General features: G+C 45.7%; 1 protein-coding gene and 1 long non-coding RNA gene across 2 annotated transcripts; one reads left to right on the forward strand and one right to left on the reverse strand.

Annotated features, from left to right (window-relative positions):
• Positions 1-313: 313 nt before the first annotated feature.
• On the reverse strand, positions 314-3568 carry IRX5 (iroquois homeobox 5). Its single transcript, XM_045988467.1, has 3 exons — positions 3132-3568; positions 1651-2056; positions 314-1496 (listed from the first exon to the last, which is right to left on the reverse strand). Exons 1-3 carry the CDS (start codon positions 3378-3380, stop codon positions 700-702), a joined length of 1452 nt encoding a protein of 483 aa, XP_045844423.1. The 5' UTR covers positions 3381-3568; the 3' UTR covers positions 314-699.
• Positions 3569-5463: 1895 nt separating this feature from the next.
• Positions 5464-16006, forward strand: LOC123931765. Its single transcript, XR_006816299.1, has 4 exons — positions 5464-5801; positions 9349-9471; positions 10866-10931; positions 15794-16006. It is a non-coding gene; the product is annotated as an uncharacterized LOC123931765 (long non-coding RNA).
• The last annotated feature ends 2374 nt before the right edge of the window (positions 16007-18380 follow it).

Raw genomic sequence — 18380 nt, forward strand, 5'->3', positions numbered from 1 at the left:
CATTCCCCACTTCGGGGAAAAAAAAAGAAAGAAAGAAAGAAAGAAAGAAAGAAAAGGAAAAAAAAAAAAAGAAAGAAAGTTGCAGTTTTCCACCTTTTGTCCAAGGCGATGGACAGTTTATTGAGGCTTCTAAAAAGTAATGAGTGGCTCTGGTTATGTTAAAATCTCTTTTAATTAAATATTTTGCATTTTACAAAGGCGGCTGCAGTTTCTTTTACTTTTTAAATCTAAGAGTATAACCTGTTTCCTTTCTGTAATAATACTTTAGCTCATACCCAGAAAAATCAATAGGTGTAAAAAATTAAATTAAACTTGTATTTTTAAACTATGAAACAGTTTCGGGGAAAACACAAATGTATATATTTATATTACAAAAAAAAACATTAAATGCCTGTACAGGTATCTTAATTTCATAATTTACTTCAAAGATATTGAATTATCAATTTAAATACAAAAATGCTACATTAAATATACAGAATAAGATTTAATACAAATCCTTTTTTAAATTTTTTTCTTTTCGGTTGGTTAAGACATTTTTGTGTGGGGAGATGTTTACATGGGTATGTCATCCATCTCCATGAACTATAAACTTTTTAATAGGGGGGTAGTTTTGTTTTTCTCTCTTGTTGATGGAAAAATAACTGCCAAGGCCATGTTTTTTTAATAAATTAGGAAAGTCCGGGACCGACGCAGCCCGCGTTAAATGTCGGACATACCTTTCTTCAATTCATAGGGAGAGTCTTTGCACAGGTCTAGCTGAGACTGGCTCCGCAACATTTTCGGGTCTTTAGCCAAAGCGTCCGCTCGGTTCAACACGGTCTGGTTTAATCCATTGAAATGCGAGCCCGGACCGGTTGTGGGGCCTGGCCCTGGCCCTGGGTGGCCATGGAGGTGTCCAAAGGAGCCATAGTTCGTGTAGCCGGGATAGAAGGGCGCCGTGTAGTAGAGAGGCCGGGACAGCACCGTCCCGCCTGGAAAGGGGCACTGCGCCGAAGGCGAGCGCGATGGCGCGGGGGCCGGCGATGCGCGGCTGCCTCCTAAGGCTTGCCCCGCTACCGGCCCGGGGCACGGTGGGCATGGAGAGCCTTCGCTCCCGCTGCCCCCGTCCTTGACTTTGTCCGAGGATGTGGCGATCTCTGCCAGAGACCACAGTTTGGGCTTGGCGAGCACCGCCTGCGGCGGCGGCGGTGGCGGAGAGTGTATGACCGAGGGCCCGCCGGGACCGGGGGGCAGCTCTCCCGCGGCTGGGTGCGGGCCCGGAACCGGCGCGCCGGAGGGGTAGTGAGGGGCCGGGTCCTCGGCCAACCGCGCTGCCGCTGGCCCCGCCGGGGAGGGCCCGCCGGCGCGGGGGGGCCCGGGCAGCGCGTCCAGACGGCCCTCGGTTGGCGGCTCCTTAAAATCCGAGTCGCTGAGGCTGCCCTCCGTCTCCTTGCCGGCGGGGGTGGGCGGCCCCTGCAGCCGTTCGCAGCCTGAAGCCGCCTTCTGCTCCGCTCCTCCTGCGGGCGAAACCCCAGGCCGTCAGGGGCGCGGAGGCCGCGCGGTGGGGCCCAGGTCCCCGCCCGCAAAGGCAGTGACCCTAGCCCCCAACCTCCAGGCCCCCCTTTTCCTTCTTACTCCCGCTCCAACACACCCTTTCCCGCGTCCACCAACCTGCTTCGGGGCCCTCGGAGTCGCCCTTGTCCTCTGGCTTCTGGGGCTCATCCTCGTCGTTTTTCTCCAGATCAATGTTCTCCTCCTCCTCCTCGTCCTCGCTGCGGTTCCGCGGCGTCCACGTCATCTTGTTCTCCTTCTTGAGGCGCCGGCGCGCGTTGGCGAACCAGGTGGACACCTGGGTGAGGGTCATCTTGGTGATGATGGCCAGCATGATCTTCTCGCCCTTGGTGGGGTAGGGGTTCTTGCGGTGCTCGTTGAGCCAGGCCTTGAGCGTGGCGGTGGCGTCTCGTGTGGCGTTCTTCCGGTACGCGGGGTCCCCGTAAGGGTAAGAGCCCAGGGGCGCCGCGTAGGGGTGGTACCCTAGGGATCCTGCCATGCCCGGTGTATGATCATAGGGAGAGCCCTGCAAGGAACAGGAAGGAGAGGGTGAAAATGGGCCGTGGTCCCCTGGACCACATAGACGACCAAAGCAAGCTTTCCCTGCGCCCAAGGGTCCGCAAGCTGCGAGGCCCAAACTCCGACTTCCCCTGGGGTAGGGCTGGCGGGCTCAGACCCAGGGGCAACTCTTCCTCCTCCTCCTCCTCCTCCTGGCGCCTCCGGGGGCGCCAACTCCTGACTCCCATCCTTTGGGGACGCTTGAAGACATCCTGGCCTCAGCGGCACCCAGTAGGCCCGCGTCTGCCGGGGCAAGTCCGCCCCCCATGCGCAGATCGGGCCACCTTGGCCAGGCCCTCCACCCAGATAGAGGCCTGGGCAGCGGCGGCGACTCGGCACTTCGTGCCCGGATGGCTGCACGTTAGGCGCAAGGGGAGAGAGCAAGGGAAGTCAAGGCATTTTCCCCCCATAGAGAAAGGCAAAGGAAAAGCTAAGCCTTGCCCGGGCACTCTCACCCCTCCAAAAATGTTACCCCAAACCGAAGCCACGGCATTTTTCCAGAAAGTGCACCCGGCCGAAAAATCCCGGATGCACCGCAGCTCGGCCGACTTTTCAGAAATCTAATACCTCCAAATCGGATTGCGAAGATAGGATTACGGATTTGCAACATTTTGGAGGACTAATTAAAGGCGAGGCCAAACACATTTACATTGACTTAGCGCGCTTCTGCTCTGATTTCTGGTCCGTTTCTTTTGAACTACTTTTCCAAAATGGCAAAACCGATAAAATAAAATAAAATAAAGTCTGCAGGGCGGCCTGGAGCTCATGTTTGAACCAGACGCAGCTCTTTAATTGCAGCGACCTCTCCCCAAAAAACCCTCTCCGCCCGCTCAGCGACCCAAGCAGGACGCGGCTCTGCTCTCGGAGCAACTCCTGAGCCCGAGGCCCGGGAGAAGCCGAGCGAGACAGTCGCCCAAGTTTGCAGGGGCCGCGAAGCTTGGCGGGGGCGGTCGCGGTGGCGCCAGGGCCCGTGTCCTCCGCAGCCCCCGCCCGCCCCGCGCGGCCCCAGCTGCCCTTGCCCGCCGCGGCACCCGCTCACTCACCACGTACGAAGAGAAGGCGGCAGCGGCGGCAGCCGCGGGGTCGGCACCGTACTGGAGGTGCGAGTTGTAGCCCGGCGAGGGCGCCGTGAAGGCGGTGGAGCCGGCGTAGGGCGAGAATGCGGAGCCCGACGACGAGCGGCCGAGCTCATCCGTGCGGGGCCCCGAGATGACGCTGGTGCTGTACGCCGGGCACGAGTAGAGCGCCAGAGAGGCGGACGGCTGGTACAAGTAGCCCTGCGGGTAGGACATGGCCACACACGGGCATGGGGCGCGCCGCGCCGCGGCCGCCAACGAGCCGGGCGGCGCCCTGAGAGGGCGAGCGGGCGGGCACCTGGCCTCCGGCTGCCCCCGGCTGCCGCTACTCCGGCCCCGGCTCCCGGGCTCCGGCCCGCGGCGCCTCCTCGCTGGCTTCCCGCGCGCCTCCGGCTGCGACTGCCGAGCCCTCTCCTCTGCGCGCCTTGCTCGCCCCGGCTGGGTTTCCCGCCCCCCCTCCCTTGCAGCTTTCTCTTTTTCCCCCTCGCTCTTTGCACTGGGGGGCTCTGCTTTTGGCTTCGCAAAGGTCCTGCCAAGATGCTAAGTTGGAAATTGAGGATTCTGACGCCTTGTGCGCGCCTGAAGCTCCTCCTTCCCGGGGTGTAGTCGGTGGGAGGACTGGCAGGAACCTCTGGGCAGCCGCAGCCAACCCGGCCGCCAGGCGCGCCTCGCCCTCTCCCTCTTCCTCCCCGGCTCCCTCTCCCGCTCGCTGGCGCTCCCCTCGCCCCTCCCTCGCGCCCGCCTCTCCTCCGCGGCCCTCCTCTCCACCCTCCTCTTTTTCCCCCCCCCCCACCCCCCCTTCTCTCCCGGGTCTCTCTCCCTCTCTCTCTTTCTCAGACTCTCGAGCGCCTGCCCCAGGATGACAATCACATCCCAGGCGCGCCGATCTCTTCCAACTTTCCTTCCCTGCTAAGTCGGGATAGAGTGGAGGTTCCGACACAAGGCAGGCCCTGGTGGTGGGTCCGGTCGCTCCGAAGCACAAAAGCAGCGAGGCGGCGGGCTGGGCGCGGGCGAACGCTCTGCTCTGTGCTTGCCACAGTAAACCGCGGAGTTAGCGGATTTCTTGCGCCGCAAGAGGCTGGGCTCCCAAGCGGACCGTCACCTACCCGCCCCTGGCTTCTCCCCCAAGCCAGGGAGCCGGAGAGCGAGTTGGAGACCTGGAATGAAGGTCCCCGGAAGAGACGGAGGGATGCCCTCGCCCGGAGCGCGGGGAGGCCGAGATGACTGTCCCTCTCCGCCAGCAGCAGCAGGTGGGCGAGAGACAGGCCTTGGACATCTGCACGTCTCCGGCCTCCTTCCACTAACTCCCCGCCAAACGACGAGGAAGGGGGAGGGCTGGGATTACCGGGAGAGCCTTTCTCTAGAGGAGAGGTAATGGGCAAGAGCTGACACATGAAGAAGCAGCTGTACCAGAGTAGGTCCCCGGACCCCACTACACCCCCTCTGCCCCCCACCATGCCTCGCCTCCTCGTCCTCGGGGCTTTCCATCCGCAGCTCCCTCTGCCAGGCCAGTGGTGGTGGTGGAGGGTGCGGGTCCCTTTCCCCTTAGCGCGCACTTTAGCACCCGCCCACGCTCCATTGCAAACACTCGGCTTTGCCCAACCCAACCACTGTTTGTTCAGCGAGGCGCTGGCAAGGCAAACACACACAACTGAGTCACAGGCAGAGCCCTTGCCCACGACGGCCACACAGAATACAAAACAGACCCCATGCCTGTCTCTCCATCCCGCGCCGCCACAAGCCAGACGCACTCGAACTCTGGGACAGACAGGGGCGCTGGTGAACCAAAACAGGGCTGGCACAGTGTTGGGCACTCCACTGGAGCTCGCTATATCACGGACTTCGTGACCTTTCATAAAACTGGGGCACACGCAGGCCGAAGGACAACTACACAGTTCCCCGCAAGGACTTTGACAAGCAAGATACACTTTATTTACCGAGCTCCAGGCCCAGCACACTGACCCACTGAGTAAACTCGGACGCACTCAGCTGCAGGACTTCACGCAGGCGCGCTAACTCCTCCCCCACCGTCAGCTTCGCCCCCCCCCCCCCACGCTCCGCCCCTCAAGCAGATATTCGGCAACGTCTCTGTCAGCCCCGCCCTGTCCCTCTTTGCCTCCATCTCTAATTGGCGCTGGCCTCCACTGGCCCCGCCCCTCGGCGACGTGAGCCCGCTTCCCTCCTAGTCAGGGCGCCGAGGGGGTGGGGTCGGGCGGGGCGACGGCGCGCTATTGTCATGGAGACGAGAAGCCGGCCGCCGCGGAGGCGGGCACAGCCCGGTCCAGGTGGCTGCCAGCGGGCCGGGACTGAGGCGAGGCCGGGCTCCCGGGACGGCCGGAGCCGGAGGGAGCGCCGAGCTGGACGGTGATGGTTTTCGGGCGGCCAAGGGGAGCTCGGTGTAGTCCGAGTGGTAGCGGGGAGCTACTCCTCCCCGTTCCCTTCGCTCCCGCCTCTCGAAGCCCTTGTGCTCCTCAGCGCCCGCCCCCAGCTCCGCCTGCCGCCGCCGCCGCCTCCCCTGCTGCCGCCGCAGCCCCTCACGCTAACGGTCGGTAGGTGCCCGCGCGCGCCGCCCGCCGGGGGCTCGCGCCAGCCACGAGGGAGCGTCCGCGGTCCGCGCGCCCGCACGGCGGGGAAGAGGTGAGTCCCGGGTACCGCGTCCCGCCTCGTTTCCTCTCGGTCGCGCCCCGGCTCACTGCCCCTCGCGCCGCGTCCGAGTCCCTTCCTGGACCGGATGACCGCGGCGGTGCCCCGCGCGCCGCAGGGTGGGCGTGGGCCGCGTGAGTGTTGGGCCGGCCTCTCCTGATGTCACGGTGCCCGGGCGGGCGCGCGTGGGCGTGTCCCTTCCATCCACGCGCGGCCGCAGCACCCTCTCGGCTCTCGTCCAGGATGCTGTTTTCTGACCTGGAGCCATGGAGGTTTGTGCCACCGAGAATCTGAGTCTGTCACACAGACATCCTCATTACATCATCCTGCCACTCTTGGCCGCTAGGCTATCCCCCCTTGCCCTCCCCTTTCCTTTTACTGTCTTCTTTTTGGTGTCAAGATCTGGAGAGAATCCTGAAAGATATTGAAGCATTTCGAATTTATGGTTCTGTTGCTGTGGTTGTCACCTCCGCTCTACGTCAAATTTAAGACTCATTTCTTAAGGATGTCTCTATTTTCTGCTTTATTTGCACATTGATGGCTCTGCTGCTCGGCTGGCCGCGGCCGCCTGGCGTCTCAGACTTGTGTTAATATGTGAAAGGGAAGAACTGATCATTAGCAGGCAGATGGGATTCAAATAGCATCTGGCGGGGTTTCTCAGTGTTCCTGTGAAAGTTTTTACGTTTTTGCTGGTAAACACGAGGTTTTTACCTTGTGATCTTGGTAGTGGCGACGGTTAAGGTTCCCTCTCTCCTGCCTTCTCCTTTATTCATCAGCTTTCCCCATTTGGGAACCTGCTTACTTGTTAAGCTGTAGTTTCCCTGGTCTCTGGTCACTGAAGCTCCCCCCCCACACCGCCCCCCCCCCCCCCCCCCGCAGATGTGGGAACTCTCTTCCTCTCCTTCCATGTTGCCAAGATGACTCGTTTTTTGGGGGGAGCTGGGGACTCTTGCATTTATATCCTTCTGAACATTTTAACTTACACTGGGGATAGGCATGCCCTGATTGCTTTTAATGTAGGACTTTTAACAAATTGTAATTTTAAGAGTTCCTGAGGGTTTATTGGTCTGTCATGTCTGCACGGATCCAGTTATGCATAACTTAAAATTTCAAGCTTTAAAATAAGATCCACAATTGCATTGCCAAGACATGGCTGCAAAGCTTGCTGTTCGAGTTCTGGCCGTACAGTTGTCATTGTGTAAATCAAGTGCAAAAGAGGTTATTCCTGTTTATTTAGTGTAATAACTGTTTACAGTTAAAACTTTAAAGACTCATAAAAGTTGGTCTGCTGTATTTTAAAGATCTCATCATTCTTGTGGGTGAGACACAACACCGGCGCTAGGAAAGGCAACAGATTGCTTCTGTCATATCGCTTTGCTGTTTTGGAGTGTACTTAAAGGATTATGATTGATAAGGCTGTCTTGCCAGAGAATGTTGACACAGGTGTGCATCGTTATCTTAATTAAGATCCTGAGAAAATGTTGTCTATAAAATGGTGACATAAGAAGGGCGGCATATTTTTGTACAGTTTTGCTTTTGGAGAATTTAATTGCACTTGAAACCCGTCTTTGAGCTTCCAGATTTTGTGAGCACTCTGGCAACAGAAGTTTTAGAGAGAAATGGTAGTTTAATGTTAAGTGCTCTGGCATGTAGTAATACTACTTGTGGCTTTTTGGCCATGCCTTTGTCAGCTTTCTTTGTGCTCTTTGTGGAGTCATGGTTACTAATTTAGAAAGAAAAGCATAAATGGGACAGTCTGTTATTAAGCAAACATTTATTAATGTTGAGAATAAATCTGTAGAGGAAGTCTTGCTTAATGTGCAGAAGCAGGAATATAATAAAAATGTAAATATGAGAAATTCATGCCACTTTATATTTTGGAAAACAGTCTTGTAGAATGTTTTAATGCTCGAAAGTAGTTTCTTTATTCACATCATCAAGTATTTAGCTTAGTTGTTTATGGAATGCCTTGTTTTTATTTCCAGAAATAGAAGAAAACTGTTTTATTTCTTCCAAAGTATTGTCTATAAATTCAGATTATGAGCAAGTGAAGGTAGTGCCTTTATCCTCTTATTAGTTTAAGGATCTGAATCATAACCTGGGCGACCACTAAAATAATATCACTGTCCTTTACTTCAAATTTCCGAATGCAAAAACAATAGCAAGAGGGATGCTGCTGATTATATTACCCTTGGCTCCCCAGCACCTAATACCCTTTAACATAAGTATTGCATTAAGATTTCCCCCCTCTCTTTGTAGCTCATGATTTCCTGGAAACTGGCTGTCCATCAATGGTGTATATAAGATGTGTGAGTGTTTTTCTTTAATATTATAAGTCATTGTAGAAAGAGGAAATGAAAGTGGAGGAGGCCATAGGCATATGATCGGAGAAGCCAGGTGTAGAGTCACAGCTCATTCTTGACTCCAAGGATAATTAGCTGGCTAGAATTACATGGTAAACTAAAATCAAAGAAAGACTTATTTAGATTTGTTTGGTGAAACTAAAACAAGAGCATTAATTTTGAGATAATTGCTTTCCTTATCCCCCAACGCCCCCCGCCCCCATCAACATTTTTGTTCTGGCAGCTAAGATCAGCATCCCTCTGCTGTTACCCATGTATTATTTTCAAATTTTATATGCTGCATTAAAAGAAATAAGAATGGAACTAATTACCTATTGTCTGTCTTAATGAATAGCACCACATAATTGATAATATATTTTTACATATAGAAATCTTAGGAAAAATTTAAATGTTCTTCAGTTGATAACGTGCAAGTAAGTGAAATCATGTAGTCCTAAGTGAATTAAGCGTGTTCTTTAGAATATGAAAACAGTGCCATATTTTGGAATCATGTTTTAACTCTGAGGTAGCACAGCCTTTTTTGCGTGGTAATAGCTCAATATCTGTATGTATTTTCCTTCAATTTCTACATTTCATTGGCTCCTTTAATTTTAACATCTTTTTTGGTATATTATTAGCTGTTTTATAGAGAATAATTGTTCTAAAAGATGCAACTGATGCGACTCTAAGAAGATGTAAAATCCTGGAATTGTTTTTTTCTTGTGCAGTAATGACTGGGCTTTGCTCTCACAGCACCACTGTGAAGTGTGATACTTATAACTTATTTCTGCATAAATTTGCAGTATTTTTATAGCTAGAGTATACCTAAGCACCAATTTAGCTTGGCAAATTAACTTAGATGCTTCAAAATTGAAAACCAGTATATTCTAATGTAGTTCAAGTTTAAATCTTTATTAGTAAGGATGCACTTAACATTTGTTCAGGAGAAGAAAATATAATTTTCTCCTGCAGTTGTCATTTATGTAATTCATTTTTCTATCCTTTTCTCAGGCTAATGCTATTCCACACCTCGATACAGCCTTTATTTGTTTATTTGGCGTAATATGGAGTGATACCTTGGAGGAAATTAGATTAGATATTCATATCTAATATCCCAAAAGTATTTAACTAGTCTTCTGTGTTTCTTTAAACAGAGTCATTTTCTTTTCTTTCTTTCTTTTTTTTTTTTTTTTGTGCAGGTTATAAGTACGATGCTTCCATAATACATTTGGATGTTTTCAGCTAAGTTCACTTCTGAACTATGGAGTTTCTCCAAATGTTGGCTGAAATTTATCCTTGTCTATCCCTAAGCTCATCTGCAAGTGAGTGTCTGCAACACAGTGTGTTTGCGTGTGGAGTAAACCCAAAATAGCATCAATGTTGGTTTTACCAAAGTATTTATATTAGTAATAGGAACTAAGTACAGAATGTAAAGAATGTCACTTGAGGCCTTTGATTATTAAAATTTTACTAAATGCATTAAACAAAAGTTCAGTGAATAAAAAAATTTCTGATTCATGGAAATTTACTGAACAATTAATTTTTAATGATATCATTGGATGGTGAAATTTGTAAACTCAGTGCTTTCCATAAAAGTCAAGACTGAGGTTATATTTTATAGAAATGGAGTTACTGCTTAAAGGAAATAATCTGTTTAAGCCAAATCACAGTTTTTGATTATTTTCATTACCCAGTTCTTTTAAAAATTAATTTAATGGGAGGATCAGCTCCAGGCAGGGGTACCTAACTCTTTTAATGACAAAGGGTGTACAGGTGTGTGTAGAGCTTGTCATTTCTCATCAAAATAGGGATTGCTGAATATAAGCAGAGGAGAAAAAATTATTTTGTGGAGTATTCGTGCTGTCTATTGGGGAGAGCAAGGAACTGGGTTTAGTGATAGAGAATGTTTTGTGAGGTAAAGAAGATGGTTGTATGACCGAAGGAAAAAAGGCTAACTGAAATAGAAGGCAGCTCTAGTTAGTACAGCCTGCAGTGGAGGAAATGCTTCTCTGTAAACTTTCAGAGGCCTGAAAGTGATTTTTAACATAAAGATGAAATTATATATAATTGTTTTTAAATAATACACTTGTGTTTCCCTGTCACTGATTGGGTCTTATGGAGACGGGGTTTCCTGCGTGACTAGGAGCTGGTGCCTTTCAGCTAGTTAGAAAATACACGACAGGAATCTAAGGAAAAATGTGAAGAAGTGAGCAGTCTGATTCCTCCCCGTATGCCTTTAAGCTTCATCTTTGTTGTTGTTGTTTTTAACCATGTGTAAAGTTGTTTAATTTAAAAGACAGAGGATTGGGCCCCCCCCAAGGAAAAATATAGGAAAAATCTAAACATATGTGCAAATTGGTTTTGTTTTCTATCTGTTGTCAACCAAAATTTATTATTAAGATTTATAATTCATGTATATTAATGATACTCAAATGTATTAAAACTAGTGCTCCTTTTATATAAAATAGGTGGGAGGGTCCCCTATTTTAAAAAAAAAATGAAGAAAACATGTCTTTTCAACAGTAATGGGTTATGGTTGATTAATTGAGAAGGTTGTACTAAATGTTCTCTAGTGGAAGTAGCTAGAGTGTGCTTTTTGAGAAATGTGTCATTCAGGAATAAAATCAATTGAAGTATTGATAATTAAATTGTAATTCCATGAAGGAAGGAAGTGCAAGGGAAGATGAAGCTAACTATTGCTGTTTTTCTTTTTAAGAATCTACAGTTCATAATGGAGCTACTGTACTGGCTATCGGAAGGAGGAGATTCAGAAGATAGGGAGGTAATGCTATCTCTTTTAAAAGAATACTTCCCTCTGTAATCCTGAGCCTTTATTACATATAAGAACTTTATCTACCAGCCAGCAATTTCTTTAAATGTGGGTATGAAACAATCTGACTTTCCCGTGCTGAGTTCTGAGCTGCTTCTCCTAGGGCTGTGGGCTGTGCTGGGAGAGTGGAGAAACCTCATCTAGGCCTACTCAGCACCCTTAAAATAGCTTCTTTCTGAGAAGTAGACCTGTGACAGTGGCTTCCCCGAGCCTAGTAGACGTCATTTTAGTTGTTGGCTCATGTGCGTGCATTCAGCATGTTGCTTGCCTGTCCTCGTTCATCTCCCAGTCTTTGTTGTCTTCTCTGGGAGCGGACTCTGCGCGGGACGATCTCCTGCCAGCCTCAGCCAGACTCTGGGTGGGAGCCTCCGTGCCTGACAAGGGGCTCCAGAGCTCTGCTGGGGAGTGAGCCAGGCCCAGCGGGGGCTGCTGTGACGCAGGGCCTCCCACACGTGGGGGTCCTTTTCCTTGTTCACCCCTTGAGCTCCCTTGCCATTTTCCTTGCAGTCCTGGGCCAGGGGTAGTGCTTTCCTTTTCCTCTCTCGGGCTGGCTTGCTGCTGCCTCTGCAGCTGTTGCAGGGATTCACATGGAATGGAGGACTCTGTTTTCCTCTGGAAGATGTCTTTGATCATTTACTTGGGCGCTTTTGCATTTTCAAAAATCTAATGTTAGTGTTAAAGAAAGACTCTGAGATTCTCGAAGGACGAAATTCATGCCCAGTTGGTATGCGTACGAAAAGCTGCTGTCTCCTCTTGCTGTGTTGCCACACTGAATATGCAGGTGAAATTAAAAACACAGTAAAACCCTTTTATGAAGGACCAATGCCTGAGAATGTGTATATAGGCTTAAGTTGTGGAATGGTATTTATAGCTTTTTTTTTTTTTTAAGAAAAATGATACACTTTTCTAGTCACCCAAAACATCTGCGTCCTGAACTATACCTATGGAGGGATATATTTAATAGGATAATAAAGGGTTTCATGGTGTCCAGTGATACAATTCAGAAATCAGTAAGCAGGGTGGTAGCTAAAAGCAAGTTCTTCCAATTAAAAGGACTAATGTACATTTAAAAAACAAAAACCTACAGAAAGAAGACTCTTTGATCTTTAAATAAAGTGATGTTTTTGGTGAACAGAATAAGAAGGCGAAGTATACCGATCTCAGATTCTCATATTGATGCCGAGGCAGAGGTTGTAAGCCAAGGGAGCAATGTAAATGTAGCCTGGAAAAAATGGTGGTATCGGTGATTACTTAGAAAGCAGTTTACATTCACAAAACAATTCCATATTATGACCTTGACCAACTTTTACACTTCAGATACTTGGGTTATTACTTCAGTTTTTAAAATATCAGTCTGTAGCTTGGGTGTAGAATGCGAGGGTATTTTTGAATTGACTGAGTCTTGCTGGTCATCTTAAAATAGGCTACAATATTACAAAGTTGAAATGTAATATGTATTAATAGAAGGAAAATATAAAATCTAATATCCAGGCAACTGAGACCTTTAAACCTACTTTAAAAGTATAATCGTGACATCGACGACACTATTTTTTGTCTTTGTTGTGTGGGCAGAATTATGGATATTCTACAATCCAGATGTCTTATTTATTAACTCCAAATTTCATTCTCTATAAGGGACATTGAAAATAAAAGATGTATGTAGGAGAGTCAAGTTTTGATCAGAGGCTAATTTATTAAGCATTCATACACGTACGTAGATCAGCAGCCTTGATTAATGTAGGACTGTGAAAGGGGACAGGTAAAACAGTTTTCAGTTGAAATTTACTAATGCAGCAGCCATTAAAATTAAATGTTTGTTAACATAATAGCGATGGCGTTTTCTCCTCCTCCTCCTTGTGGTTTTGTCCAACTAGATGTTACAGTGGCAGTTGCACTGACTGTTGAGTGTTTAAATGATGACACCATTATGTGAAGTGATTTTGAAATGAGAGATTTCAGCCAAGAATTACATCTGCTCCCATCTCCCTCAAATCATACTCTCTGGCAGTACGGATTATGATTGATTTGTTTGTGACAGATTGCAGGAAACAGTCATTGATTTTTCAATATTTTACCTTAAAATTATTTACAATTGTAACCATGGGGAGGTATTTCCATGGGCTGTCAGCCCCTGAAAGACTAGGATAATATTCCCTGCTCTCTGACAAGACAAATTACCTGTAATGAGTGCAGTAGCTGAAGGGTATACTTTTATTTTAAAATATGTCAATAACCCCAGTGACTAAACGAATATTGATTTAGCATAATGAAGCCTGAGTAATGTGAAAATGAGCTTTTTCAAGGAGCCTAGTAAAGACTTTCTTTTTAGCTGGTTGTGAGAAGCTTTTCATTCTTTTCAACTAGCTAGTGGAGATAAGGAGTTTTATATGCAAACCATCAGGAGTGATAGTGTTGTTTGTGATAACAACCAGGGTCCAAATATTTTGCCTTTACTTTTATCGATTCTTTTTTCAGATCTTATTTTGAGTCTTCCTTTCAGTTACAGAATTTGATTTGCTTGATCTTATCTTTAACCGACTGAGGATTTTCACAATTTCAACATATTTTGCATTAGAACCTCCAGTAATGAATATTAAAATATAACTATATGTACGATCATTTGTAGATGACATGATCATTATCTTAAGACATTTCAAATGGGCTATTGTAGTATTTAATGTGCTGTATTTTATGGTAGAATAATTCCCAGTCCCTGGACATCAGATTACTTTCAGTGGGAATGAAGATTAATTTACTTAGGCATCAGTGCATGTTTTCATTTTCGTCTGACTTCTCTTCCCTTTTTTTGAATGTAATTCTCAACTTTTGATAGATTAAGATCCCAATACATAAGGGCCTTCAAATAAGAATAATAGTAGAGAAGTATATAGCTATATTTTACAGTCCATCAAGGAGCCTGAAGTCTTTGTGCCTGAATATGTATCTTCATATCTAACTTGGTTAGGAGAAAGCAGGGTAAACATGGCTGGTAGTAGATAGAAGAAAAGTAAGTATTTAAACAAGATGTCAAACTGATACTTCGTGGGAATCCAGCGTATTTTATGATAACTAACAGTAATGGCATCTTATTAAAAAAGTAGTAGGTGAAGTTCCTCTAAAAATTCGCAATGAGCTCCGACTGAAAGAAATTCAGATGGCTTTTGTGAGTGCTAGTTCTCTTGTAGGATGGCATTGGAAATGTTGCAATAAAATGAAAAATATAAACCTGTCTTTTAATGGAAAAAAGGATAGACTCTAGAACAAAATATTACTGTTTTTTTCTTCCTCAGGATTTTGCCTAAGGGTGTGACACAGATGATCTCTGTCACTTGTCTTAGTTGTGTTCTGCAGTAGATTGGATGCTTTATAAAATATTGGTCCCATGGTTTCAAATGCTGTAAGGTTTCATTTCTCCATCACCCTCTCCCCCAGATTCTTTCCCTTTCTCTATAAATGGATCTTTGAAAATAGAACTGTGACGAACATACCATCATCATATATAAAACTGGTAGCCCACAAATTCTTCAATCATTAATTTGCTTTATAGTTTTTTTGTTGTTGCTGTTAAGTTGATGTAGTATCTGTACAACTTATCCATGGATAAGTATTTTTTTTTTTTTTTTCAGAAAAAGAAATGAATATAGGTTCTTTTTCCTCAATAGCTTTTTATTTTATTTTTTTTAAAAGATTTTATTTATTTATTTGGCAGAGAGAGATACAAGTAGGCAGAGAGGCAGGCAGAGAGAGTGAGAGGGAAGCAGGCTCCCTGCCGAGCAGAGAGCCCGATGCGGGACTCGATCCCAGGACCCTGAGATCATGACCTGAGCCGAAGGCAGCGGCTTAAACCACTGAGCCACCCAGGCGCCCCCTCAATAGCTTTTTAAATAAAACTTTTTTTTTTCCAGACAAATCTGGGCTAATGAAAAGTCTATATTATTGTTTAGTTTATTTTGGAGTTAAATAATACATGTATTATACTCAGCATCTCTTGACCCCATCATATAGTTTAAACCTGTGTGTTCATTTTTTTTTTTACAGTGCATGGGTACAACTACTTAGGTGAAACAAGTTTTAATAAATATGTAGTTAAAGGAAAGCTTTTTCTGAGGAAATTATTCTCTTTTGGATACGATGCCCTTCTCCATTTTCTCCCCCCTTAGGGGGGAAAAATACTCCGCCCTTGTTGTTCTTTAGGGAAAAATTATTTATATAGAGTGTTTTCAGATCATGCAAGTCATTGCCTGAGGTTAGTTAAAACATTTATTTTTTGAAAAGGAGAAAATGCCTGCATTTAAAAAAATCTTTCTATTTGTATCTATTAAGATAAACAGTTTACTTTGATACGGTACATACCAATCTACTTAGTTAATTTTTTTTCCAGAATTCATTTTGCTGTGTTTGGTCTGACCTTCTATGATAACTTAATATAGGAACAAATTAGCATATAATTCTATTTTCCATGTGACCTCAACCAGTTGCAGAATCGTACCACTACTTTCGGAGGGCAATTCGATAGTGTATGTAGACTGTAGCATTAAGTGTTTGCAAATGTTCAGTGCATCCTGGCTAACATGACATCGAAAAGGTTTCAAAGTCAGCTGCAAGAGGAAATACTCACCCCATTACTAAGGTATGAAAACACCTCCTAAAGGTAGCATTTTTAATTAGTGTACATAATTGATTAGTGATTTGTCTTCCCCCAAGCCGAAAGCTGCATGGGGAAGTTGAGTGCGATCAGGGAGGTCTGAAATATTAGGGACTGATGGTGACAATGATCATGACGACTAAATGGATCTTTTTTTTTTTCCTTTTAGATTCAACTGTTGGGGTTTGAAACTTCCTGTGGTCTGTTCAATCTAGACGCAAAGGACCTGGAACAGTCAAGTGCTCAAGAGGTTTAAATTGTTTTGGATATTCCTATTTATAGACAAAAATATTTTTCCAATTCAGATCCTCAGTTGTTTTGCAGAAGAAGGTGATACTCTTCTTGATCATCCATTTTATTTGAAATGATTAGTATTGTAGAGTATTACCAAACACTTTCTGTTTGAATCGAAGTATAGAAAAAATAAAATCATTTCTATATGTTGACTTTTTCTCTAAAATGTCTTTATTGGATCGAATGAATGTTTATACTTGAAAAAGAGGGGTCCAAAAAAATCCCCCTCTCCGTTATAGCGATTCTTCTAGCAGTCCAACGTCACTGGTACAACTATTATTTTTATGGGAGAAGAAAGACTTGAAAGGAATCCATACATATATTTTACTTCTCTATATTAGTCCCCCCGGAATAGAACATTTCTGCTCACAAAATCTATTTGCTCAACTCAGTTACAAGAAAATGTTGCCCTAACGGGCAGATCATTTGTTATGTGTTTGAATATTTGACTTATGTAAAGGAGGTGACATCCAGTTCTCTCACAGAGTTCTTTTATTTGTGGAGACCGACTAATAATGGGTTGCCTTGCCATTGGGAAATGCCTTGTTGTGGCCCGTGGCAGCTGTAGGAAAACAGAAGGATGCCTCTGGCCTCTGCAGTGTGAACACTGCGAGGGGCCTATCTGATCAGAGACAGTCCTCTGTGAGGAAACTGGGGAGATTCAGAGGTGCTGATGACACCTGTAGAAACGGCTGTGGGTCCCTATTTTGTTCTTGACCTAGTTTGTACTCTAGCCACTTCTGTAGCTTCTACAAAACATCAAAAGGGCTGTGACGTATTCTCAAGCTCAGGTCTCAATATGCCCAAGTAAATTTATTAGGCTAGAATATTGCTTCTTCTGAAATTTTTTTTTTTTTTAAAGATTTTATTTATTTATTTGACAGAGAGAGAGATCACAAGTACGTAGAGAGGCAGGCAGAGAGAGAGGAGGAAGCAGGCTCCCCGCGGAGCAGAGAGCCCGATGCGGGGCTCGATCCCAGGACCCTGAGATCATGACCTGAGCCGAAGGCAGCGGCTTAATCCACTGAGCCACCCAGGCGCCCCCTTCTTCTGAAATTTTTAACTAAACTTTGTATTTCGAGATAAGTACAGGTTTCACATGCAGTTGTACTAACTATTGGAGGGATCCCTTGTACTTTTTACCCAGTTTTGCCTAGTCGTGACACTTGTAATATATAGTGTAATAGTATCACAGCCTGGGCGTTAACACTGATACACTCAAGGTTCAGAACATTCCCTTCACCACAGGGATTCTTCCTGCTACCCTTTCATATCCATACTCGCTTCTCCCCTGCCCTTCTCCTTAGTCCCAGCAGCCACTTGCCTGTTCTCCATCTCTATCATTTGGTCTTTGCCAGAGTGTTCTAGAAGTGGGATTCTATTGTATGTTACTGTGGGGGGATTGGCCTTTCTCGCTTAGCATATTTTTTCCGGAGATTCAACTTGCCCTTCTCAGGACTTCATTCTTTTTTATTGTTGGGTAGTAGTCCAGGGTATGAAGGTCTACAGACTGTCTAACCATCACTGGTCGGGACTAAAGGCTTGTTTCCAGTTCCTGACTGTTATGAACAAAACTGCTATAAACATTTGTGTACAGGTTTTTGTGTGAACATAAGTTTTCATTTTTCCTGGGAAAAATGCCCAGGAGTGCAATTGTGGGTCATATGATAATTACACGGAGTCTTTCTTTTTATGACTAGACTTGATTTTGTGTGTGTGGAAGGGGAGACAAGGCGGACACAGACATTTTTGCGGTGCCTTTGCTTTAACTGGATTTGTTTCTGATTTTAAAGTATGCAAACTCTTGAATAACTTGTAGCCAACTATCAAAAACAGTTCTCCACAATCTAGGTTTTGTTCTTATTTTTAGAGAAATACTTTTGAAAAAAATTGCTTTTTTTTCCCTTTTTTTTGATAAATAATTTTTTTGTAAAGGTAGACATATACGGTAGGGAGGGTGGTGCAGAGCTGATGGGTTATTTGGATAAATATAGGGGGAATTTACTAAGTGTTAGTTGAGACTTGGTATTCGAGGATATATTGTAGTAGCTTCGGAACTGATAGACTCATGCTTTTGTCACTAAACTCTTGCCAGCAGTTTTTATTTGTAGAATTAATTCATTATCTTAACAGTCGGTTTTCAGTAGTGTTGCATTTCATGCTCATTTAATTCGACCACAGGACTTGTGTTTGTAAGACAAAGAAGGAAATAAAAACCAAAAAGCGTCTTTTCCTAGTACACGAGCCTTAAAAATGCAACGACTTTATATGATGCTTCCCAGAAGAAACCGCTCTGTTCCCAGCCCTAGTGGAAATCATACTGTTTTACTATATTTACCTCAACACAATGAGACATGTACAAAACCATGTATGCTATATTTGGGGGAGACTTACTGAAAAGATTTTTCAAGGACCATTTTTACTCTGATTTTTCGCCATTATATATTTTGACTTTAGAACTC

This window comes from Meles meles, chromosome 19 (genome assembly GCF_922984935.1).
Source record: "Meles meles chromosome 19, mMelMel3.1 paternal haplotype, whole genome shotgun sequence".
Lineage (NCBI taxonomy): Eukaryota > Metazoa > Chordata > Mammalia > Carnivora > Mustelidae > Meles > Meles meles.

Excerpts from the sequence above, each read along its gene's own strand:
- IRX5 (XM_045988467.1), bottom strand. The coding sequence starts at position 3,380 with ATGTCCTACCCGCAGGGCTACTTGTACCAGCCGTCCGCCTCTCTGGCG. Across the intron at positions 2,057-3,131 it reads CCGCCTTCTCTTCGTACGTG|GGCTCTCCCTATGATCATAC; the intron begins GTGAGTGAGCGG and ends TGTTCCTTGCAG. Across the intron at positions 1,497-1,650 it reads CTCCGAGGGCCCCGAAGCAG|GAGGAGCGGAGCAGAAGGCG; the intron begins GTTGGTGGACGC and ends TTTCGCCCGCAG.